This window comes from Leuresthes tenuis, unplaced genomic scaffold (genome assembly GCF_036924035.1).
Source record: "Leuresthes tenuis unplaced genomic scaffold, fLeuTen1.0.hap1 SCAF_1, whole genome shotgun sequence".
In the NCBI taxonomy this organism is placed as follows: Eukaryota; Metazoa; Chordata; class Actinopteri; order Atheriniformes; family Atherinopsidae; genus Leuresthes; species Leuresthes tenuis.
This window is the reverse complement of record NW_027325355.1, coordinates 37107968-37133786: the sequence shown is the minus strand read 5'-3', so window position 1 is coordinate 37133786 and position 25819 is coordinate 37107968. Positions and strand designations below refer to the sequence as shown.

Here is a 25819-nt window from a genome sequence, read left to right as displayed (position 1 = left end):
CATATCTTGACTGACCGGGGGGCTGCCTTTGAATCAACATTAGTCCATGAGCTCTGTCAGCTCTATGGGTGTCAAAAGAGCCGCACCACAGCATTTCATCCACAGGGAAACGGTGCCTGTGAAAGGTTCAATCAGACCCTGCTGAGGCTGTTAAGTTCCCTGACAGAGATTGATCAGACACAGTGGCCCCACCAACTGCCAGCCCTCATACAGGCCTACAATAACACCACTCGCAGCAAAACTGGGATGACCTCACATTTTGTGGTGTTTGGGACACATGCAAAGCTACCAGTGGACTGGATAACCGACTTGTGCCCCACTGTAAAGCCCCACACTTTTCAAGGCTGGGTAAGGCAACACCACAAAGCCCTCAGTTCTGCATACCAGGCTGTTAAGAAGCAGACCCAACACAGACAAGAGCGAGCTCAGATACACTACAACAAACGAGCTAAGCCAGCGACACTGCTTCCAGGTGAGAGAGTGCTTATCCGTAACTTCCGTAGAAGAGCCAAGGGGAAGTTGACTTCAAGATGGGCCCCAGAGCCATTTGTAATAGTGATTCAGCTGCGGGAAGGCCACCCAGTTTTTATCCTCTGGCCGGAGGGTAAAGAATCCCCCACACGTACAGTACACCGTAATAACCTTCGACCATGTCCTTTAAATGTGTTGCAGGACAGTGAGGAAACAGCAGGAACCCTAGGACCTCCAGTAGTGGACCAGCCAAACCAGTTACCCCTTCCCACCTGGTGGCCGGAGGGGGTGCTGACCGTCGACTCCTCTGTTCCGGCCCAGACGTGCTGGGTCCGTCCTCAGTTACAGCTTTTACTGATTAGTTTGTTTGCCTTTTTTCCGTCCATTACTCCACATTGCTCCTCTGTGGACTCATTGGTCTTATCTCACTACCGCCTGTTCCCTCCGTGTTCCTCCATCCACACCGTTCCTTTGTTTCTGTTTCTGTTTCTGTTTCGTCTCCTCTCGTCTCCTCTCCTCGACTCCCACACCTGAAACAATCAGTGCAGCTCCCTCCCTGGGGCTCCTCCCACTACTCTCAAGTCAGACCAGTCTGTCACAGGTGCATCGCATCAGTCTCATTTGCTTGATCCCAGCTATGAGTGAGAAAAAATAAAACAAACCAGGCCCCAACACACCACAAGCAATAACATCTATATACAAAATAAAAACACATCATAATCAGAATTATACATGTAAATAATGGATCAAACAACTTATTCCCACCTGTGACATAAGCATTGAGCATAGATAGAAAATTAAATAATAACGATAATAAAGACACGCTACAGTATTCTGACCAGTCAGGTTATTAAATCTGTTGAGAAACAGCAGTTCTGACTCCGTAGGTGCTCTGTGTTTCTTCATCCGGAACAGACTGGAACCATATGGCTCTGTAGAGGGTTTCAGTCAAGGTGATCTGTTTAAGTGATAGAGTGGGAAGCACCAACCTTATTCAAACGTGGAAATAAGTTATTCTCACTCCATTCGAGTCATGGTCAGTCTTTTGAAGAGTCCGGCAGGATTTTGGCTTTCACGTTGGCCATGGCTCCACCTGGGTCTTGAAACCGTTTCTCAGCTCAGTTATAAGTGATCTGGAGCCATGCTGGATAGAGAAGACCGTATTTAACACCGTCTCGTCCGCGGAGCAGTCGTCTCACCTCATCGAATGTTGATCTTGCCTGCACGACACTCGGGGGATAGTCCAGGAAGATGGAGATGTCGGTCCCTTTACACCCAAGCGGTCCGGACTCCCTGGCGTGGCGGAGGATGTCGGCACAATCTTGATAGTAGAGGACTTTTGCCAGGATGACCTGGGGCTTACTGTCTTGGCTTCTGGGCTGCAGACCTCTGTGAGACCGGTCGATCAGGACGTCTTTATCCATTTTCAGCACCTCTCTTAAAAGTTTGGAGACAGCAGTTGGTGTGCTTGAGCCTGGGGTCTCCGGGACGTTTAATATTCGGATGTTGGAGTGTCTCATTCTTCCTTCCATATCGGTACATTTCTACCGCAAGTTACCGACCTCCGTCTCCAGTTTGCCCACGTTCGTTAGTAACAAGGACACGTCGTCTGAACAGGATGAGAGCCCCTGCTCCATGTGCGACACCGTTGCACATCGTCTCCACGTCAGAGCGGATCGCGGCGGTGTCGTTAGCCAGCTCCTTCTTTACTGCTTGCAGCTCGGATTTGATATTTTCAAAATCGTCAGCCAGAGCGGTCTTGAGTTCTGACCTGATCAGCATAGCTATATGTGCTTTCAACGCTCTGTCCATTTGGTCGTCAGGCTGAGGTGTGCTAGACCCGGGAGGCGAGTCACTTGAGCTTGAGGCTTTAGGCCCAGTTGCGGAGGCCCCTGCGGTGAACTCAAATTTTCGCAAATTGTAGGCCATTAATTTAAGAAAATAATAACTCAGGTGATTTGTCGTATTTTTTGTTGATATAAGGTGCCAAAAAAAACTTGGCTGAAAAAAATTCAGGGGGGATAGTCAAAAAAACAACAAAAAAAAGCTTCTTAATCTTCTCAAATCATATCAAGACAAGTTTATTTTATCATAACAATTAGCTCTTTTTAAAGACAGTATTTTACAACAGAATTTACTACTTCAGCATTTTACAACACTTTTCCTCTAGTTTCTCATAACAGTTTCCAAAGACTATCGTAATCATGTTTTTTGTCAACCATTCTTTGGGTTCTTGCTTTCTTATTGTTAGCTAAGCGATGACTTTGAAGCCAAGTCTTCACAAAGACATCTGGTTTGAACATTTTGAGTGGAGGGCCAACACACATGATAAAAAGCAAGGCTGACATGCTTTTTACATCCAGGGTGCTTCGAGTTGTGCTTACAATGTTCATCTGACTAAACCCACATTCACACTCAGCTGGGGAGATGACCGGTGTGTTCACTGCTTGAAGGAGGGGTTTCAGCTCTGTTGGTGCTGGTGGTTTCACTTCACCGACAAATTTGAGTCTGATCAAGTCGACGTATTCCCTCATCCCTCTTTGAATTTGTATGCCATCATCAAGATTGAAAAAGGAGCAGAGTTCCTGTATTTCCTTTTCGGCGTAACAAAGCCCACACAGTCATCTGGCCAGTTAGAGGAGTGCAGTGCTTTGATGTTGTTCAGAAAGCTCTGGTATTCTTCTTTAGAAAATTTGACAGGCAGACAACCCATTCTCTTAATACTATTTGCCAAGGCATGAAAAAACTGTTGCTGGTTTATTTCTCTGCTTTACCTTAGATTATTTGCCAGTAGCACACCCTTGAATAGCTTCAGATCCACTGCTGTCTGAGCCTCCTCTGTCCTTGGTCCAGGTTGCTCTGCCATTGACTTTAACACACGGATCTGCCGTCTGAGACTTGCCTCAGCCTTGGGAAGTGTCATGCTTCTAGCTTGAAGGGAGAGGGAGAATTCAGAGAGTTCTTCTAATGCATCATACATAACTCCAAGGTTGTGCACAAAGGTTATATTAAAAAGGCGGTCTGCTAAACCTTTGAACATGCATCTCTGTGTTGCGGTTCGTTTACGATCAGCAAAGGCATCAGAGAAGTGCCTGTGTAGTCCAGGGTACTGTTGCCATCCAGATTTAATGGTCCTAAAACTGGAAGCCACCCATCAAGTGCTGAGAATTCTCCCTATGTTCAGGCACTGCAACGAGAGTTCCTCAAAACATTCTCTGAGCTCATGGTGGTTTTTAGCAGATGCAGTTCAAGAGATTGCATACTTTGTCAAAGAAAAAGTGGAAATCATTCATCCCTACACTTTCCTCTACAGCAGTGTTTCTCAATTCCGGTCCTCATGACCCACTGCCCTGCATGTTTTCAATGTTTCCCTCCTCCAACACACCTGATTCAAATGAATGGCTCCTTATCAGGCCACTGATGCCACTCTGCTTGATGACGAGCTGATCATTTCAATCAGGTGTGGCCACATTAATAGATAATATATTTACTAATATCTTAGATAACAATACAATAAGTGGATAAATAATTCAGCATATTAGTGATCATCTACCAGTCTTTGTAGTTAGTGACAATTTCCATATGAAAAATAAGGAGAAAATTAAGCCGTGGTTTAAAAGAGTAAGAACAGAAGAATCAATAAAATTATTCAAAGATGAATTATTGAAACATAATTGGGAGTCAGTATTGCAGGAAGATAATATTGATAAAGCATATGAAAATTTTCTGAATATCTTTAAATTGTTATATGAAAAGATTTCATAAAGCATAGATCATTGGAGGTAGAGAATAAATATGATGCTCCAGGAAGATGCTCCAGTCTTTGCTTTGCGGTAAGACATATTGCATCGCTTCCTGTTGCTTTGTGTGTGCACTGTGATATTTCTTGCTCCTCTTGAACTACTAATAATCTAATCTCTTATTTCTCCCTATAATTTACACATCTTCCATAGTTAACTCTATCACATTCTTCTAATATTCTAACGCTCACTCTTACTGATCTTAAGTCTTTATTTTTCACTTTTTAGCGGTGTGTCTGGTTCTCTAGCTTAGCATGGCTACCAGTTCTCTTCCTCTATCTCCTGCTTTCACCTGCTCCGTGTGTCAGATGTTTAGTTACTCCTCTGCCTCCTTTAGTGGTAATGGTACATGTAACAAATGTAGTCTTTTTGTAGTTTTGGAGGCGAGGTTATCTGAATTGGAAGCTCGGCTCTGCACTGTTGAAAACCACCCGATAGCGAGCCAGGCCCCTTTAGTCCGTGTGGAGCCACCTAGCCTCGTTAGCTCTATTTGTCATCCCCCTAGCAGATCCCAAGTGCCTTGAGATGACAATTGTTGTAATCTGGCGCTATTTAAATAAAATTGAATTGAATATAAAAAATATAAGAATTAATTAACTGCTATTTTACGAATAACTAAACAGGATTACTAAAGTAAATTATTAGATAGAAATAAGAACAATATGAAAGGGATTTGGAATGTGTTAAATAATATTATCAAGAAAAACTCTGAAAAAATTTGTTTTCCACAGTTTTTTCCAAATAATGATGACAATTTTGAGGACAGTAAAGATGTGGGTCAAAAAGTGTGGGACCGAAACTGTCAGAAAGAAATCCCTGCAACAGCTGGAGCTCTAAATGAAACTTGAAACCTTTTTTTCCCCCTTGTCCTGTCCAGCATTACGGCAGCAGAATTGTAATCTGAATACCTTTTATGCCAAACAGATTTGCTTTATTAATGTAAAGCTCCCCTTGATGCCCATCAACTGCTTATTTATACATTTTTGTTACAATAGTTAACATGTAATAGAGCTGAACCGGGACAGGGAAAGAGGAAGAGCAAAGAAGAAGAAACAGAACAAAAATAGAAAGAAAAACCAGACAACCAGCTGCTACACCTGTAAAAACAAAACAGACAACAATCCACGGCCTCTGTGGGGAATCCAGCCTTAGCGCCACCAGGAGCACCTGAAAGCAGACAAGCAGAGAAAAAACAAACAAAAACAAGCACAAGTAGCAGCAATCATGTCATACACTGCTTGTGATATTTAGGTTCTGTTATGTGCTGTGTATTTGGTTTAGTTGCATGTTTATTTATTCATTTCATTTTTGTTTTGGATTTCTATCATTTCTAATTGTGTGATTATTATACATATAGTTGAGTATTGCATGCATGATAGGAACAGGAAATAGAATTTCAGGCAGTGAATGCACCCATTGACCAGGAGCTGCGTCAACCAATCGGCTGTGGGACCACGCCCATAGACTGATTGTAAAAGCAGGACAGGTGGCCAGATGAGCAGAGCCTTTTGTTGTGGAAGTAGACGCGGACCGAACAGAAACACCGGCAGCAGGGATCTCGAAGGACGATCGGACACCAAGGAACAGTGCATTGGAGGCTCTGGGTCGTACAAGTGGCAGAAGTAGGAGCTTCTGGCCGAAAGCTGTGAGTCCCTGACTGAAATGCGCTGTTAGCCACTGGTTGAGGTCTAATCCGAGATGGGAGAGTGACCCTTTTAAATTCGTTCAGTAGACTGCCGGCCATTTTCTTGTGTTTTAGGTCCGTGTGAAGTTGTTGTGGGGACCTTCTGGGAGCACCAGGGACCAGCTGGGTTGAAAAGCCAGGAAATGGGATTAACTGACATGGCAAGGACAAAAGCTTAACCAATGGTCTCACAAACTCTGTATTTTTAGTAAAGGTTTTAATTGTGTTTTTATGTTTTAAAAGAGAGAGATCCCAGCTCTTTTTTAAGGACATTGTTTTTATAATAAATGTTCCTTAAATTGTGCGATTCCGTTGTGGCTCGTCAATACCGCTCACATTCGTAGTCTTAAGGAGGAACTGCAATCGGTGGAGAGGGGTGGTTGGTAGTTTGTTGTGAATTATTGTAAGTAAATGACCACCCCTGTCTCCCCGTGACAATCACATACAACACAACTGTGGATATAGATGACCACAAGACCCAGGCCACCATCAGCCCCAACGGATCACAGAACCCGGGAAGCCCACCGCAGGGACAACCTTGCATCCACCCAGAAGACTGCAGAAAAAGCCCCCGGACAGAGCCCCCATACGCATAGGGCAGAGGCCCCCCAGAAACCAGGGGCAACAGCCTACCGAACCTGCCAGGCCCCAGTCATCCAGCCACGGGCTGTGCACTGGACCCGGACCACCCCCAAACCCCCCGGCAGAGGGCCCACCCAATACCGAGAGGGCCAGGTGCTCCAAGCAGCCGCAGCGGGCACACAAGGGGGGAAACAGCCCCCCAGCCACCACAGACCCCGAACCAGCAGAATAACGTATCCTCCTGGCCCCTCCCGCCCCTGGCAGCAACCAGGCAACAGGAGTGTGGGAAGACCCCTCCCCTCACCCTTCTGGCTCTTCAATATTTTCTAATAGTGAGCGATTAAAATTGGGGGGCAGCTACCTTGTAGAACTGGGAGCGCGGCCCTCTGGGCAGCCTACATACCCAAAGACCCCCGCCCACCAGATGCCACTCAGTGCAACCACCCCCCAAGACCTAATGTGTGTGTGTGTTTGATAAGTAGTAATGTCTAAGGTGTAATTAAAACAGGGGCGGGGAACTGCAGAGTGCAGCAAAGGGGACCACCTACGTGGCCCCATCCACTACACCCCACAGAACACACACGCCCCCAAAACACTACGTGTGTGAGTGTGTGCTGTGCTCCCCGGAGAGGGCAGCCAGAGACTGGCTGCAATAGGCACCCCCGTTTCCTGGGACCCGTCACAGGGCAGGAGGGCCTGATGAAAACTTATTTGTGGGTAGATTGTAGGACTGCCACAAACAATTATTTTAATAGTCGACTAATCGAATATTACATCAATTGAATGTAAAACATACAGCTTATCGCACCAGGATGCAGCTGCTCTTATATAACAATCATTAACTTTCAGCTTGGAGTGTTTAAGGTAGATGCTAACTAAAAAAAAGACAATTAATATCATAGTTCATTAATCCTTTAATGAAATATGCAGCTTGTTGCAACAAACAATTATTTAACTGTGTAGCAAACACACAAAAATAAATACTTTTTTTTTTTAGGTTTTTCTTTCCTTCATTTGTCTCTGGCATCAAACATAGCTGCACTTAAATCAAAGGAGGTAGGCACCTGAAACTAAGGAATTATTAGTCTCACTGACTTAAATATGACACCAACATGTTCAGTACGGACTCAGTCAGGACATTTGCTTGCTGAGGTGTGCATGTAGCTAGCTTTGTAACAAAGCCTTCCATTGAAGATGAGCGTACTTTTTTAGCACTGAAACGTAACGTTAGAAAACATTAGCGTTCCTATTAAAACACATCAGTGTTAAAACGTTACAGAAAACACATGAAATATGTGCGCTAAGGCTAATTAATACAATCGTCATCGCTAATGTTAACGTTTACAGCTATCAATATGAGTAAGCAGCAAGTTAACTCTCTGTTTACGCTAATTTTAGCAGCTAACTAGCCAGTTAGCTTACCAAGATGACGGTCCCTCTTCACAATCAGCCACAACAACATGCTTCCTTTTCAGGAGCTCGTGTGTCGTCGTTGTGCTGCAGTGGAAGGCAAGTTCTGCCTTGCCTTGCAGCAGCTTTGAGGGAAAAAAAAAAAATAAATAAATAAACGACGCTTCGACTATTGAATTGGTCGTCGATTTTAATAGTCGACACAATCGTGACTAGTCGACTAATCGTGGCAGCCCTAATCAGAAGTCAAGGCGGATGGCAGAATACCCCCAAACATTAACTCTGCTGATATTCCCATTCAACTGAAATCACAAAGACCTCGTACTTCCATCCAGCTGCCGCCCAATATCACTGATAAATGTAGACCTCAGTGTAATTTGTAAAGTCCTTGCCAGAAGATTAGAAAAAATAACCCCTCTCATGATACTTCCTGACCACACAGGTTTTACACAGTCAGTGTAGACATTATTCCACGAACACATGCAGGCTAATTAATCTCACACTATTCTACCATCAACAACTTGGAAAGCACCCTGGTATCTGCCTCATAAGTTCACCTCTGTTTTCATGAGCACTGCCTGCATCCCACCCCTGCAAACACAGACACTGCATTATCTGTGCTACATGTGGCGATCACCACCTTTTCAAGCATCTCACAAAGACGCTGCCTTCATTATGGCTGGGAACTTTAATAATGGGGACTTTAACAGTGCAAATCTTACAAAAGTGATTCTGGAGTTTAAGCAACTCATCGCCTGCTCCACCAGAGGTCACAAAACTTTGGATTACTGTTACTCTTCATTTATGGACAGTTACAAAGTAAACCCTTCCCCTTGTTTGGTGACTCTGACCACAACTCAATCCTTCTCCTGCCTAAATGTACAAAGCATTTGAAACAGGAATGGTGTGGAGGACATTGTAACCGGAGACATCATTAGGACTTATCCTAATTAAGGGTGGGTGGATAAAACCATCTGCAACGCACTGAAATCCCACATCGCTGCCTACAACTTAGGATTCGCTACCAGGAATGTGGACGCATATGAGGCTGCTTCCTCTAACGTACGTAGAATGTTGAAGGAGGCCAGAAACCGCAGAAACCGGAGAGAGTGGTGACACAGATGCAACAATATGACCCAAGAGGACTGTGGCAAGGACTATGCATCATGATGGACTACACACATCTCACACACACTGCAGATGCCGATGCTTCACTAGCAGCCCGGGTTCAACAACTACTTCGCCCACAGTCACGTGACCATCAAGTGGCGACGCTTCCTGCTGGAGAAGCAGGTCAACTGGAGAATGCACTCACTGTAACTGAGCTTGAGGTGAAAAGAATATTCAGGAGTGTGAACACCAGGAAAGCCTGGCAGCATCAGTGGGCATGTTCTGAAAGCCTGCGCTGAGCTGCTTTAAATGATTAATTCTCCTTTAGAATTTGCTGAGTGTTGTTTTTCCAGTTCTGAGAAAGTGTGTTATTCTGTGTTTTTCCGTATATAAATACATATTTATCTATAAGAGGGGTTACTTGGTCACGTTAGTTGTTTGCAACTGAGGTTTCTTTAGCAGTTCAGTTAGCAACTGAAAAACTTATCTGTCCTATGCAGGTTATCCACTTTTGTGTAACACCCTGTCTTTGTATCTTTAAGTCATGGATTTGAGACTCCTTCAGAGCTACAGTGAAGCTGATTCTCTCCTTCATGAAGTACAAATTAAATTTTGGAAACATTGGTGCGATCTCACTGTGCTTTGTTCCACCAAATGTTCCATCATGTCTTAGATGTCTATTGTAGTACCTGTCCTTAAGACATCTCAGCCCAGCAGCCCTAATTACTATCGCCCTATAGCCTTGATCAGAATCAGAATCAGAAGCATTACAACATTACCTTGCACACAGATTGAAATGGCGTTTATCCAACTCCAGTGTGTGAAGAAACATACAGCAGTTAGAACGGTCGCAGCCATAGACTGAACATTGCTGTGTGCAGCTGGATCCGACTTCCTGACTGGCAGACAAAAGGTGGTCTATGTGCGTAGCCACACATCATCCCCTCTCACACTGAATCCCCACCAAGGCGTTGAGTCCCCTCGAGTTGCAGGTCGCTCACCTGGAGCACTGGTGCGGGGAAAATAATCTCCTGTTGAATGTCCGCAAGACCAACGGCAATGAATGGCTAAATAGCCACTCAGAGCACCACCCGTAGAAAGTCAGGAGTTGAATAGAGCAAAGGAAAAACAAAAGAGAAGAAACCCACAGATCCCAACAATGTATCTCAAAGAATAGGATATTTTCAAATCATTCAGGGAAACATCAAAAACATGTATGGCAGTGGGAGTTGAAAAAACACTGCCTTAAATCAAATTTTTGTATTTATCTACAGTTGGCTGCACAGTGGTGTGGTGGTTAGAATTGTCACCTCACAGCAGGAAGGCTACTGGTTTGAACCTTTCTGTGTTACTCCAGCTTCCTCCCATCATCCAAAAAAATGCATGCAAGGTCAACTTAAATTGACCCTCTAAGTGAGAGTGAGCATGCATGGTTGTTTGTCTCTGTGTGGTCCTGTGATTGACTAGCAACCTGTCCGGGGTGTATCCAGAAGAGATTTATCAACGCTTTATTTGTTAGCTTCATTTGCATTTTGCAGCAAATTGTAAGTAGTTTATGATGTTTGAGAAAATTGGAGTAGTCAAACTACATGAACGTGAGGAGATCACATGAATGCTCATCCTTCTCATAAATCAATTAGTTACTTGGTTAAACAGCCACTGCTTTTCGGTCTAAAATTACCCCTTTCTTGTAAGTAATGACGCCTCTGAGGATAGAGGTCAATAGTCCATCTGTATTGTTTACATCCCATCCCCCACTCTGTCTACCCCTGTGCAACCAGTGACTGCAGCCAACTTGATACTGAGCTAATGCTATAATATGGCCAGTCTTGTATTCTCTCCTTTATTTTTGTCTTTCATTGTTAAAGACATTGTAAATTGTCAAAAATTAAAATAAAATAAAAAAATTTTAAAAATGGACCAGACTAAGTGAATAATTCCCTATATTATATATAGACCAGTGAGCAGTGCTGGCCAACATGTCATTGGGGTCATCAGGTGGGAACCTCCTTTCAGTGTTTCGTCTAGTTGGGCCCACGACACCTCCAGGAGGCAACAAAGTGATCACTGGGGTCCCAGAGTCACTCCCCTAACGCCAGCCATCACTGCTCCTCACACCACAGCAACCAGCTTTTCTTTTTTTTTTTTTCCCCTCCCCAACCACAAACTACCCCAGCCTCTCATGAACTGCACACCAGCCATAGCGGGGTGGGGGTACAAACCATGGTTCAGGTAGGGGGTAATGAAAGTAAAGAGGGTGCCAGAGGTGGAGTCAGGACAAGACACACTGAGATTCAGCAGAAAAACTCACCTAAACAGTCCTACAGTCATTACAAATGCCAGCAAAAATAAGGTAGTACAAGCAAACTTACCTAAAATGACCGCCTGGTTTCAAAAGGCTCACATGGGCCACACCCTCCACCCTCCTTACCCTACGTGCTCCCCCTGCTGGGCCCCCAGCTACTATTGCTTCTTCTAATCCAAATTCACTGACTGGACTTTACTGCCTTATCTGACACTTCCCTCACTATTTTCCTCTCTCTGTCCACTTACACCCAACTCCCTCAACAATGAGACAACAAACTTTGCAACAAATCCTCTACTTCCTGCTTCCACTGGACAGATCCTAACTTTCCATCCTCACTGCTCTGCTGCTGCCCCTAACTCCACATACCTAAGCTTTTTCCTTTCATATGCTTCTGCCACTAATGTGTCCAGCCTTGTCACTGACTAACCATACAACCTGACAGAATGTGCTTTAGAGTTGCAGTACCTGAACATGACCAACATTTCCATTTACCCAGAGTTTTAGGTTCTGGGGAGTTGGCAATACATCATATGCCCCTATGAAAAATCTAATACTCCTTTCCTCCATTCTCCACAACTCTTTCCAACTAAGCTTTTTCTTCTGTTCACCTTCCCAATTCAACCACTGTCCCCGTTTGGCCTGAGCCACTGCCTTTGTACCCCTTAACATTTCCTCCTGTCTACAAACCTGCTCAACAACTAGCTTTCTCTTCTCCTTGGGACCTGCTCTACTCCACACCGATTTGCCTGGGCCAAGCCCCAAGCCTCCCTGGCCTATTTGAACATTACCCACAATCTCTGTATGTCTAAGAGTTGATTCTGCCTACTGAGCTGCCATGCTTGGGTTCCATTTCCTCCCCTTGGTTGGGTTTGGAACCACCTTACTAACTATCACATCTTTACTCCCAGCTAACATGAGCTCTGTCCTAACTTTAGTACATTTAAACTCCTACCAGACTGAATACTGGGAGCTGGAGTATGCCTTTCCCATACAGTGCCACAGTACTTAAGCATCTAGGAATAGCTAGCCACTTCCTAATGTAAAAGCTAACTAATCTTTCCATTTTTTCTGCAACAGATAATGGAATCTCATTCACAGACAGTGGTCATGTCAACCAAGGAAATAATCCAAACTGCAGACACCACAGCTTCAACTGTCCTGGAAGCCCTGATTTATCTATTCTATCCAGTCCCTCAGCAACATCTTTCAGAAACTGCACTGTCTTCTCCATCATCCAAGTCTGCCAGGTACCACCTATGTAAACTCTTTACTGCCTTTTCCCTAATTATTTTTCTTCATCTATTACAAACTTTCTATCACTTAATTCCCCTTTGCTTATTGAGATACTTCTAGACTTAGTAGGTTTGATTTTCATACGAACCCACTTTAGATTTTTTTTAAGTCTGTTAAGTATTCTCCTCATACATGTCACTGTTGTAATCAGTGTCATATCATCCATGTAGGCCCTAACTGGTGTAAGGCGCATGCCATCCTGACGTCTCTATCCACCTACAACCCACTTGGAAGCTCTAATAATTATCTCCATTGTAAATACTAATGGAGAAATTGTACATCCTGCCATAATGCCTATTTCTGCCAACCTGTTGTGAAACCTGCTGCATTTAGGCAGTTTAATATCCTGGAAATATGCTATTATTAAGTTAACTACAGGCACTTGAAAATAATAAAATACTTTCCAAATAAGGCTATGTGGCACTGAACCAAATACATTTGCAAAGTCCAGAAATATAAGATGCAAGTCTTTTTTCTTAATCTTGGCTGCTTGAATCTGATGCCAAAATCAAACTAGTATGCTCTAAACACCCTGTGAAACGTGGTATTCCTGCCTTCTGCCCAGTAGTATCTAGAACACTTTTGTAAACCCAGTAGGGTACACATTTGGTCCTGACGAATTCAGATTGATGGAATGAAAATGTTTGTTGACATATACAAATTCATCATGTGATAGTGCCGATTACTTTAGGAAAACCGGCTCTTGCTTCAAATTGCGCTTCAATGTTGGCCTGTTCAACTGCATTGTGGGAATGTGATATACCTGTTGAGATGCAGATAATTCTGTCCCACTCAGCTGGCATGGCTTGGGTCAGGGTGGACTGGCACAGTCCCAATCGGTTGGCCAGCTCCCTCTGGAATGCCCCTGTGTTGCGCTCCAGAGTCGGCCGCAGCTCTGCGCACAGTTCCAGGAGGATTCAAAACAGCTGATGAGCCAGTTGTCATATGCCAGCAAATCCTGTCAGTCTCTGAACACACGCTCTCTTCCAATTGCACCATTTAGGATGTCTTCTAATACCGCTAAAGCAGCCATTGTTTTTTTAATAGTATGCATTGCAACACTTTGCGCATGCTTTTATATCCACTCGTAATTGCAGACACATGGGTGTGTTAATTGTTCATGTGTCTCAGATGTGCACATCAGTCTGAGGACAAATTGTTTTCACATTTATGATAAGTTTCCCAACATCACCTTTAACTGTCGCCAGAGAATCAGCAGCTTTAGAAAAGTGCGTACAACAGCCCTGAAGTTGACTTCCTCTGTGGCTGGCTCCCGGTGTAGCTGTTGGCGGTACAGAGTGGAGAATACTTGGTGGGGCAGCGGGACTGTGAAACCCAAGACAGTGAAGTGAAGAATGTGAACCTGTGTCTGCCTTTTAAGGCGGCATTGATAAATGTAACAGTTGCCAGACAATGCCACCCTGGGAATTTCACCAAGGGAATTTATTTTTAAGTGGACTAACCCAACTGGAAGAAGGCACTGAGGTCCCTTATGCAAGTAGGCAGATACGACAGTTTGATTAATACAAGAATATTTATAAGTTCCTAGTTTAAAAAAAAAAAAAAAAAATCAAATCAAGTGCAAACATAATACAAAAAGGGGACACTGTGACACCAATCCACCACCGTAGGCTCAGCACCTGAATGGGGGAGACCAGAGAGCAACCAGTTAGGAACAGTAATGGAAACAAACAATTTACAAAAGAAGAAATTAACACAAAAGGGACAAAATCAAATGGGTGTTTCCACACGGTCCTCTCTTGCATGCACACGTGCACACAGATGTGGCTGCATAAACTAAAAGAGAGGCCGTGTTGCCGAGCCACCGCTTTACCCAACAGGGAAGAGCATCAACGCCATCGCCAGCCGAATAAACGGGTGTGGCGGAGGTGTGGCGGAGGTGTGGCACTGAGTGCCCGACACAAGGCCGTCTATTCCCACAAACGTGGTTCCAGACGAGGCTCAGTTTCAGTGAGGCACAGCGCTCAGTCCAAATAAGGTTTTAAAAGACGAGCAGACAACCAGAGGCAAAGCAGCAGTGGTTGTAGGGCAGATGAGCCGCACCGCTGCAGTCAGTCACCCTACAACAAAAAGGAACTATGAGCAGCCTACAAATGGCTGTAGGAGGACGCTAAACCCGGTCAGACGGTCCCAGCCAACACGGCGTGGAGCGGAAGGATCGACGCTACAGATGAGCAACCAGCGGCGGACAGCTGGTGCGCATGGGAGGCAGCGCGCGCCCTGCAGCCACACCCAAGCGCGCCTTTATAAAACTAGAACCAAAATTAATACTAGATGGATGACATACGGGAGAAACGCTGCCGGCAGCCTACCTGTCACCGCACGGAAGCGAACACGGAGGACACACACAGGTGTGACGCAAGCCAGAGGCCGACAGGTGCTCTACACCCGCCTTTAAGTGGCAGTCTCCCACCATGATTGGTTGAGGCAGCAGCACAGCTGACCGTTACCATGACAACGAACTGCATGTTGCCACAATCGCATGATGCTCCTCTGGAGAAGGTAAGAACTTAGCTACTGGCTAAAGGGGGGTATTCTTGCCATGTCTTCTGGTGTTTACATAAGCAACCAGCTGCTCAAATTCTTGTCCATTTATTCAACTTCCCACTGGAGGATTCCACAAGGGGGCACACAGATTTACAGGATGTAAGCAGAAGCACTCTGATAAATGCAGAAAAAGTGGCAGGCAGTATGCGAGATGGCATGTGAGGCCCCATAAACCAAGCACAACAGCTACTGTACAACTCCTTTGTTAGCCGACGCGGTACACTGGGGTGTTGCTCCTGTCTCTCCTCTCATGACACCTGCTCTATCATTTTCTTTTACCTCTGTGGCCTCCGCTTCGCTCTTCTAATTGTCTGAGCGTCCTGTGCAGCTTTGTCCAGCATACTGACACATGTGGGTAATGGAGTCTACTTTTGAAAACTTCCTGTTTGAGGTCTCGTTTCCTTCAAGAAGATTTGTTGGCCGTAGTAAAACACTGATGGGCTGTGGGCTGGCAGGTTGTGACCCAGCAGATTTGAGGTCAGCTGGCCTAGAGCTTGGCCCACAGTCATTTACAGTGAGTTGACTTTTGTTCCAGTTTGCTGGTGGCACTCACTCATGGCTCACAGATCTATTTATTGTATACGTACTTTGTCAGTGCTGTGGAGACTATAGACAGATTATGTGGACAGTGAAACAGATGACTGCTCTTTTGCCCTGAAGTTGCAGCTGTGACAGGCTGTGTTCAGTGTCAGTATGGAACAACTTGCATCCACTGGAGCAAGCTTATTTTTCAAGGTATTTGATTGTTAAGTTTTTATTGAACCTCTTGCAGCTCAGTTGGCTGGAAACCCCATTTGTAGACATAAGCCTCTTTCACATTTGCCTTTTTAAGTTGGGACTGAAGCACTTTCGTTGAGCATCATGTCATGTGTGAAAGAGGCGGAAAGAGGAGTCAAAGTTGATCTGTTGCTAATACGCCTCTGTGACCCTGCCTCACATGTACTTGCACACGTTAAATCATCATTGCAGAACTCACCACTCTAACCAAAAGCACAGTTGTCAATCAGCTGATTCTGCGACACCGGCATGTGTAAGACTACACATACGTGGCTCATCTGTCTTGGTTTGGCATGTGTGAGTTTACAGCAGCGGGTTAACAAGGATATCTTAGTTTGACAGGTAAGGTACAACCGAAATGTGAAAGAGGCTATAGAGTGTTGAGATCCCTTTCTTCTGTTTTTGGGACATGTATTTATTTCTGTGTTTGGCTCCCAGTTCCCAACAATCAGGAATTAGAATTCAAGTTTAGAATCTTGCCAATGATCCTTGTTTTTTTGCTTGGGTTTGAATTATGTTTCATGCTTTTATTTTCAGCAGGCTGGACTATGGTAACAGTGTCTTCACAGGCCTGAGTAAAAAATCAATCAAACAACTGCAGCTCATCCAGAACGCTGCTGCCAGAATCCTCACCAACACCAAAAGAGTGGAGCACATTACACCAGTGCTTAAGTCACTGCACTGGCTTCCTGTGTGCCAAAGGATAGATTTTAAAATCTTGTTACTCGTCTATAAAGCAGGAAATGGCCTCGGGCCTAAATACATCTCTGATTTACTTGTACGTTATTAAGCACCCAGACTCCTCAGATTATCTGGAACAGGTTTACTCCGTGTGCCCAGGATCAAAACCAAACAGGTGCAGCAGCCTTTAGTTTCTCTGCTTCCCGCCTGTGGAACAAACTTCCAGAATATCTGAGGTCGGCTGAAACTGTCAACTCCTTTAAATCAGGGCTTAAAACATTACTATTTACTGCAGCTTACCAGTGAACCGGATATTATAGGATAATCTGTAGCTATTGTTTTTATATTTGTCTGCTGTTGCTTTTGCTTTTTAAATGCATTTTCTGCACTGTTTCTCTTGCTTTTAGCTGTTGTTTTTAATGATCTATGGTTCCTTTAATGTATTTCTCTTGTAAAGCACATTGAATTGCCTTGTGTATGAATGGTGCTATACAAATAAAATATCCTTGCCTTGCCTTCAAGACTCAGGTGACTCAAGTATGTTGTAATTTTGCACATAACTCTGTCAAACATCTCTGATATTAATGCTGTCTGTCTCATCATCTGTTGCTGCTGAGAGCTGTAGTGTCTGCAGCTAACATCAAATAGAAAACAAATACACAAAGTAAAGTTTGTGGAAAAGTCCTACATAGATAGATTCTAACTTTTAATGTGAGACTTTAAATATCTGTGATTTATGATACTTGTTATAGCACAAAGAAAAACAGCTTAAATCTGACAGAGATTTAGTTGTATTTAGAGCTCATAAACTGCTCATAAGAGCAGTTTATGGATTGTTACTTTTATCTGTAATGGTTACCTTAGCTGGACTTTCACAGGTACTGTTTAAGTAATCTTTAAAAGATGATAACACATTGTTTCCATTTTCACAGGTTTTTATTAAGAATAATCACTGACAGAAATGATTTTACATAGAACTTAACATCAAATGGATCCTCTGTCGAATAAGCATAAAAAAACTTTTATTCAGTAATACAAGCACTAAAATGTATGTTTTTACAGACAAAAAGATGGGAGGTCCTTTCCCAGGCAGCAGATACTTAGCATCCATGTTAACAGTTGAATACGCTCTTGGCACAAATGAAGCCAAACCGAGATGTACAGCCATGGTTACCCCAGCCAACTGAAATTTGAAAAAGATTTAAAAAATATGTAGTTTAGTGTTTACATGCGATTATTTTAGTCCAGTTTGGAGAAGCTCAGTATCATAAGCTTTCAGTCACACTACATGCTTTCATCCATCCATTTTCTATACCCGCTTAATGCAATTCAGGGCTGTTTGTCAGTGGGCGAGAGGCAGGGTACACCCTGAGCGGGGGTGCATCATAGGATCATGCAGAGACAAACAACCATGCACACTCACACTCAGGATCATTTTAGAGACACCAGTTAACCTCACATGCATGGTTTTGGATGGTGGGAGGAAGCCGGAGAACCCGGAGAGAACCCACACATACATGGAGGGGAACGTGCAAACTCCACACAGAAAGAACCAGCCGGGATTAGAACCAGGAACCCTTTGCTGTGAGGTGCCGGTGCTGACCACCACACCACCGCACAGCCCAACATGCTTTCATGTATCTTAAGAGTCTGATTTGATAGGACTAACACAACAGCACAATCGCTCCCCCTCCCCACCACTTAGTGTCATGTAAACATGTTGTATAATCATGTCTGATTTTTTCATGTAATATTAGAATAAGAACTTGATATATAAAAATATCAGATGATTAGACTCTGATGTGACTTACGGTTGGAGCGTAAATACATGCAGGGGTAATGGGTGGAGGAAACTTGGGAGTGCCAGTTGGTGTAGTAGAACCCTTGACGGTCAATCCACATCCAACGGCCCTGAGAAACAGAATATTTGAATGAGGAAGGGATGTCTGAGTTTCTACATTTACTCTTTTATCTGTTTTATGCAAGTTTTCTTTAGAGCAGGTCCTGCGTTTGATCTGAACTGATAAAATCTTTATAGCAGACCTGCAGGTTGAAGCCTCCCAGCCATGCAACGCTGTGAGGTTGTGTTAGCTGTTGGAGGAAACTGTACTGTCTGGGATCAGGGACTGAAGCCAGGTGGGCATCCAGACTGTTGCATTGCTCCTGTAGAACCAATGAGGCATAGAAAGAATTGAATTGGAATCAACAAGAAAACACTTCATAAAGTCAGCTGTGCAAACTTCTAATAAAACGAATAACAAAGAAACAATGTCAGAGTGTTCCATTTTACAGCATTATACCACACCTTAAAATCAAATGCAATGAAAACAAGGAGAAAATAGCTTGTGCTGTTGGTTAAGAGGAACTGGAGCTCACTTGGCAGGCCTGTCTATGTTTGTCTGATATAATAAAAAAGGTTGAGACACAGCATGCTCCATTCACCATGTGTGGATGAAATGCTCTGTGGTAGCTTGAGAAACATCAGCTATGTCTTTACCTCAGCGTCATACCAGCTCTTGGCAGTGGGGAAAAACTTGAAGCACTGAAATCCATGAAACTCCCAGCCTCGCTCACAGCTTAAACGAACTGCAGGAACAGCAGAGCGAGCATTGACTTTAACTGAGGACTTTCACAGACTAAAACATGCTCTCACCTCTTTATTATCCTCACGATTTATAGCCTCCTTTACAGCAGAGTTAGTGCTGGTGTTAAACATAACTGATTCATGAAGAGACTTTGGTTTTAACTTGGTGTTTCTCAGTCACACAGTGCTTATTTTCTGCAATCACACATGGATGAACGTATTGCGGACAATGACCTTTTGGTTGGAGAACTACCACTCTATGATCTGAGCCATGGCCAAAAGTTCTTCAAAAGTATGTTAATACTTCATTAACTAACAACTTCATTCATGGGTGAATTAGAGGAAAAGGTGCTTACCTTCAGGTGCTGCTGCCTCCTCCTCAACCACATCGGCTGAACAAAAACCAAGAAGCAGACATAATCAATAAAACTATTTATCTATATTCCGATACACTCGAATGACATTTTTAAATACTTCAACAACATTGTGAATACCTGGAAATGTTAGAAAATATAACAAGTATAATCTGGTGACAGGTCACAGGAACAGCCTGAACCACTGGCCCCTGCAGTGAGGGGATACAGTAGCTCTGCTTAATGAGGCACGATATTTAACCCACATGGCTTGGGTCCACTTGTCTCTTCAGAGGGAAGAGTTGCTAAAAGTCAATGAAACACAATGCCCTTATGAAAACTGAAATGTCATCTGCTATGGTCTGTGATCTCAGGCCAAATGAACACGTTGGGAGATCCGTACATGCATATTGATCTCTCCACCAGTATTTTCCACACATCAAATGAGAGCCTGTCTTCTGGAAGAATGGTGTTCTATTTTGTATAGTTATATCCACTGGCTGGAAAACAACATAACAATACACAACATAACTGTTCTGACAGCTTGTGGCGGTCCAATCTCTTAATAGGTTGAGTAGACCCAGCAGGAATGTATCCCCCTTCAAACTGCCTCAGACCGACCAAACTTTGGGCCGGAAATATTTCAATGTCAGGGTTAGGGTTTAACAGTGTCCAAAAACAGAAGGAACACGGTGTATTTTTAACAATGATTTAACATAACTATCCAACATTGTCTTTATTTTCTCAGAAATCCTCAGAAACTGGCCAGCTGAAGGGAATGCCGGAGATTTCATGGTGAACAAAGTTCGATTAGTAGGTGCTACTCATCCCCCTGCACTTCTAGTACGAGAAGAGATGTTCTATACCAAGAAGATAAAGGTATAAAAGCTGCATAATGGAACTAAATGTCTCCTTTGCGGGTGTCTTTCATGTGAAATCTGAATGAGAGGACACTGACCAGGTGCAGCTGCTACATCCTCCTGTGGGACCTCCTCTGCTGTTTCTGTGACAAATCACATGAACGTTGGAGTCAGAGAGAGATGCACGTCTTAAAGTCTCACTGTAATGTCAAGCAAATCCCCATAAAACAGACCTGAAAGGTGGTGTTCTTCCTCAGCTGGAGCTGCAGAGGAAAACCCAGAAAGCATGAGCATAAACTCATAAATGGTGTGCATGTGTGTGTGTTTTTGGTATCTGACCTGCAAATGCAGCACACAGGAGTAAAGAGAAGATCAAGATAGTCTTCATGATGAGTACCACTGATTGTTCTGTGTGGAGGGAAAAAAGAGGCACATCTTCATTTGTACGTCGCTTTGGATAAAAGCATCTGCTAAATACAGAAACAGAAACAATAGATATATAAAGATGGCAGAACTGTGAGCTCAGTCAATTAAAAGCACTGCAGCAGGAGTCTTACTTTGCTGGTGTAGGTGAAGCAATGTTGTTCCACAATCTGTTGAGTGTTGCAGTGGAGTGAGGAGACTCTATATAAAGGCTAAACGACCTCAGTCAGTAGGTCGTGTTCATATGGGCGGGGTGTGAAGTACAAAACGTGTTGATCTATGACCCGGAGAGAAGGAAAACAGCTGACCTTGATCTGAGCTGTTTGCTGATGGGACAAAAATGACTTTACACGATTTACAACTTTTGTGTCATGGCCCTTTTCCCTTCTTTATAGTCATCCTGAATCGGTTACTTTTGGGTTGTCATTCCTAAACCTCAATAAGTCGGCATGTCAGACCTCGTTACAGACTTGGTGTGCTCGAAGTCAGATTTCATTGCAGCATGGTTGTTTTTTCAGTCTCTAATCTCATGCCGCTTTCCAGGGAGACAAAGAAAACATTGGGAAATTTCCTAAGAACTTAGGAAAAGACACAATATGCAATAAGAATCTGTGTCCTCTGACAATAAGCTGCGATATCGCTCTGCCTCACTGAAACCAAAGCTGTTCAATTAATATTCCACAATTCTACAAGTGCATCAGATACTTAGTCTAATTAGGTCTCATCAAATTGTTTCACTGACCTATCAGGTTTTAATCATATTAGTATTATAAATTAACAATGTAGGAGTAAGTGCAAGTCAATTACAATCCAATTCATTACATTCCAAATTGGTCCAATTCAATATAGAGCCAATCAAAAGAAAAGGTTAGATAGCTAAAGAGACCAATTGAAAATGAAAGCTGCCAGCAGCCATGAACGGGCCCTCGCAGGTCTGCACATCGGGGTATACGCTGGAATTCGTCCGATGCGCACCGCACAGCCGTCGGTCAAGTGTAGAGCAGGATGTGAGAATCCCAGCCAGGCATCGTACCGCCAGGCGTAAAAAGTGACGTTTATGGCCACCAGTAGGTGGCGCTATATGGATGTGTAAGTTTGGGCATATGTATGCGTTTTGGGTGGAGCACAAATGCAGCCTATGAAGTTTGGTTAAGATCGGACAATGTATGGAGAAGTTATAAATGACTTTGTTTTGTTTTGTGGCGAGCAGTCGCGAGTCCTCAAAGTTTGAGGGTCTGCCCCGGCCACAATCTTCACTTCACTTTGGAAGAAATTCTCCAAACTTTTAATGGCAGAAGAGTAATCTGACCAAGTTTGAAGGAGGAGTTTTATCATATGTCAGGTGTGGAAACAAAGTTACGTTTCCAACCACCATCAGGTGGCGCTATAGGTGAGTGTCAGTATGTGCATATGTATGCAGTCAGAGCAGAGTCCCGGGCAAGCTTATGAAGTTTGGTGAAGATGGAACAACGTATGCAAAAGTTATGAGTGACTTTGTGTTTTGTGGCGAATAGTGGCGAGTCGTCAAAGTTTGAGGGTCTGCCACGGCCACACCCTTCAGGTAGCATTAAATCTGTAGGAGGAGCTCGATCAGATGTGAGGTGTGGAAAAAGGCAAAATGGCACTAATTTACACGTTCAATTCAAAATGGCCGACTTGCTGTGGACCTGGCGCCATGAAGTCCCAGGCTGTTTTGTGCGCCTGGGCATGACGAAGGCGAAAGTAACCCTGACGACACGTGTATTTAGTGAATCAGTAGGGGGCGCTACAGAGTCCCTTTGAAGCAACTTCACTGTGACGTAGTGTACACGAGGCCTGACACTCGTGCCAAAATGCGTGAGTTTTCGCGCACGCGAAGGCACCGTAAATCGCGTCCAATGCACATAGAATAACTAGTTAGGTACAATAGGGACTCTCGGGCCCTAATAATGATGAATAAGTGATCCGGACAGAACTACAATCGAACAATCAATGATTAACTCAGAGTGAACAGTTAACAGTGTTCCCTCATAACCCTGTCTTGTCTGACCATTTTTAATAACTTTTGAATTTACATTACTTGACTACACGGCTTCTGAGAAGAATTTTACATATAGAAGGTGTCTATCAGAGAATTCTGTAACCAGATTTAAAGAGTTGATTTCATCATCCTTTTCTTCACTGCCATGTGCTGATATGACAGAGGATGGCTACCTAAATTTTACTCCAGTAGAACTTGACTCTCTTGTTGACAGCACTACAGCTTCAATGCGTACAACACTGGACAATGTTGCCCCTCTGAAAAGGAAGGGTTAGAAGTTGATTGCTGATGGATTGCAGCTGAGAACAAAACAGGTGAAAACAGGTGGATGAACCTAACGACGGCGCAAGAGTGACTGGGGAAATAATCATAGCAAAACAAAAAGACTAAACAGAAAACTAAAACATGAAAAAACTTAGTCATGACACTTATTACAAAGACGAGCCAGAAGACATGGAAAAGCATGCCATGGGACCTTTAATATCAACATTACGGAGATGAATTCCTGTAGTGAGTGCTATTCAGTAAAACCTATTCATCATATTCTACCCCAACCTATTTGTTTTCATTTATTCATGCTGGAAAGCAGTTAAGATTAGACTTCATCTCAGAATCTGAGCAAGCCTGGATATAAATGTTAAATATAACTATATTCATTGTTACCTGTAAAGTCAATAATGAAGAATTCATTTTCTGTCATTTTAACAATTTGGGGTATAGCAGCAATTTATCCATGAAAGGTTCTGAGTCTAACTGTAGCCATCCCCATTTAGGAAGATTGACCTACTCGTATCATCGGCCCAGCTCGTGTGAGCTCACCAGTTTGTCAAAGTCAGCCAAGGCCTGAAGATAAAAAGTATATGATTTAAAAGAGATAAGAACGTTATCAGCTTTGACTGGAATCATAGAATACAGTAGGACAGCATGCTGACCAAACATTGTAGCTGAAGGCATGACACTCAGCGACAGCTTCCAGTCAACCGGTTTGCTGTTTATTGGGTGAAAAACCAGAGAACAGGTTTAAAGCTGCAGCTTAATAGAAATAACAGACAGCAGTGGTGCTCTACTCTGATGTGAAGCATTGCCTCATGTTTACCTCACAGTAAGACTGTGCCACGGTGCCTTTTATTCAGCTCATGGTTCATCTCTCAGCGTGGACAATATTGATGGCCTTACTTTCACTGAGCGTGGACAGAGTAAGCTGCCACTTGACTAGTTGACGGTCACAGAACCACAGCGTGGTTTCCCCACCCTGCTCTTTACCATCTGTAGTAGTTTTGTTTTTCTCTCTTTCTTTCTTCTTTCCTCCAGCAGAATCTTCTGCTCTGCTGTTTTTGTATTGGTGTGTCCCTTCTTTTCTTTGCTCTCCAGCTCCAGCCCCACATGACTCTGAACAGCATAAATGTGTTGAATATGAATTGGAGGCTGAATGCCCACCCATTTACACTGTAATCTGCAATTTATTATTCCATTACGTCTTGAATTCATCTGCTATCATTCATTTGTTTGCTTGTTTTTTTGGTGCTGTTTCACATTGCTGGATTAACCTGAGGTATTTCACACAGTGAGTCTATGCTCATTCATATAAGTGGAATGAAGAAACACGTCTGAAACGTGGGGGGAGTCTAATGCTGCAAGCTTACTGAGGTAAACACACATTTTAAGGCAGTTGTACTAGACTGTTAGCTTTATTTAGGTCACGTTATCGTGCCCCTTTTCCTTTACTGACTTAAATATCAGGACAAAGCTTTTCCAACCCTCCCACGTATCACAAAACTTTATGAGTCTGGCCAATCCTATCTAGCTGTGAACTGTTATCTGCCAATATAACTGCAATACATTATTTCCTTATGATTGTTTCCAGAAAACATTTCATGTCCTTGACAGATAAAAGAGATATGTTAACATTACTGTTGGTTAATCAACTGCAGACTTACAGTAACGGTAAAGAAATGAGTTTTGTTTTATCTGAGGACTTCTCAGATGTGGACATATCTCTCATGTAACTGCAGAATACGACGTTACAATAAAAGATCTTATTGATTTTATTTGATCTGATCACAAACAGCAGCTGATCTCACTGATACATCATCTTTCACTTCAGGAAAACTTTGAATGATTACTTGCTTACTGATTAATAAAATGAAATTTTTTTCAATTCAATTTTTCTTATATAGCGCCAAATTTCAACAAATGATGGCACAGCACTTCAAAGACAATTCAATTCAAGCCAATTAGAATCCAATTAATTCAATTCAAAATGAGTCCAATTCATTCATACAGAGCCAATTAAAAAAGCTGAGGAAACCAAGAGACTATAAGCTTTATCAGAAAGGAAAGTTTCAGTCTGATCTTAAAGGTAGAGAGGGTGTCTGCTTCCTGAAGCCAAACTGGCAGCTGGTTCCACAGAGAGGGGCCTGATAACTGAAGGCTCTGCCTCCCATTCTACTTTTAGAAACTCTGGGAACAACAAGTAAACCTGCAGTTTGGCAGCGAAGTGCTCTGTTAGGAAAATATCTTACAATGAGATCTTTAAGATATGATGGAGCTCAGTCATTAAGAGCTTTATATGTGAGGAGAAGAATCTTAAATTCTATTCTGAATTTAACAGGGAGCCAATGAAGAGAAGCTAAAACTAAAAAAGAGAGCAAAGTGAGGAAAGGTGTGACAGATGAGGTCCCCCAGCAGTCTAAGCCTATAGCAGCTTAACTATGGGATGTTTCAGGATTACCTGAGCCATCTTATTAAATATTAAAAAATAAAGATTTGTAGTTACACTTAACATAAAAACAAGTTAAAGATGCTACCCACAACAACTTGGCCTTCAGAGCACTGTAGTTCAGTCTCATTAGCTATAAATTAAATTGAGATATTTTAATACATTGCAAACTTTGT

At 43.2% G+C, this 25819-nt stretch overlaps 2 protein-coding genes across 2 annotated transcripts in view; both read right to left on the bottom strand.

Moving 5' to 3' along the window:
* rcan1b (regulator of calcineurin 1b) overlaps positions 1–25819 on the bottom strand; it is a 386410-nt gene that overhangs the window by 109040 nt on the left and 251551 nt on the right. The gene's annotated exons all lie outside the window — the stretch shown is intronic.
* LOC140295983 (ladderlectin-like) lies at positions 17782–20869 on the bottom strand. Its single transcript, XM_072379694.1, has 8 exons — positions 20821–20869; positions 20715–20744; positions 20580–20624; positions 19625–19660; positions 19182–19270; positions 18728–18847; positions 18496–18595; positions 17782–17867 (listed from the first exon to the last, which is right to left on the bottom strand). Exons 1-8 carry the CDS (start codon positions 20867–20869, stop codon positions 17797–17799), a joined length of 540 nt encoding a protein of 179 aa, XP_072235795.1. The 3' UTR covers positions 17782–17796.

What these genes read in the sequence shown, in the direction of transcription:
- LOC140295983 (XM_072379694.1), bottom strand. Translation starts at nt 20,869, where the DNA reads ATGAAGACTATCTTGATCTTCTCTTTACTCCTGTGTGCTGCATTTGCA. An exon ending in GGAGGCAGCAGCACCTGAAG is followed by an intron (nt 19,271 to 19,624) that starts GTAAGCACCTTT and finishes CTGTTCCTGCAG; the next exon opens with TTCGTTTAAGCTGTGAGCGA. An exon ending in AGAGCTGGTATGACGCTGAG is followed by an intron (nt 18,848 to 19,181) that starts GTAAAGACATAG and finishes TTGGTTCTACAG; the next exon opens with GAGCAATGCAACAGTCTGGA.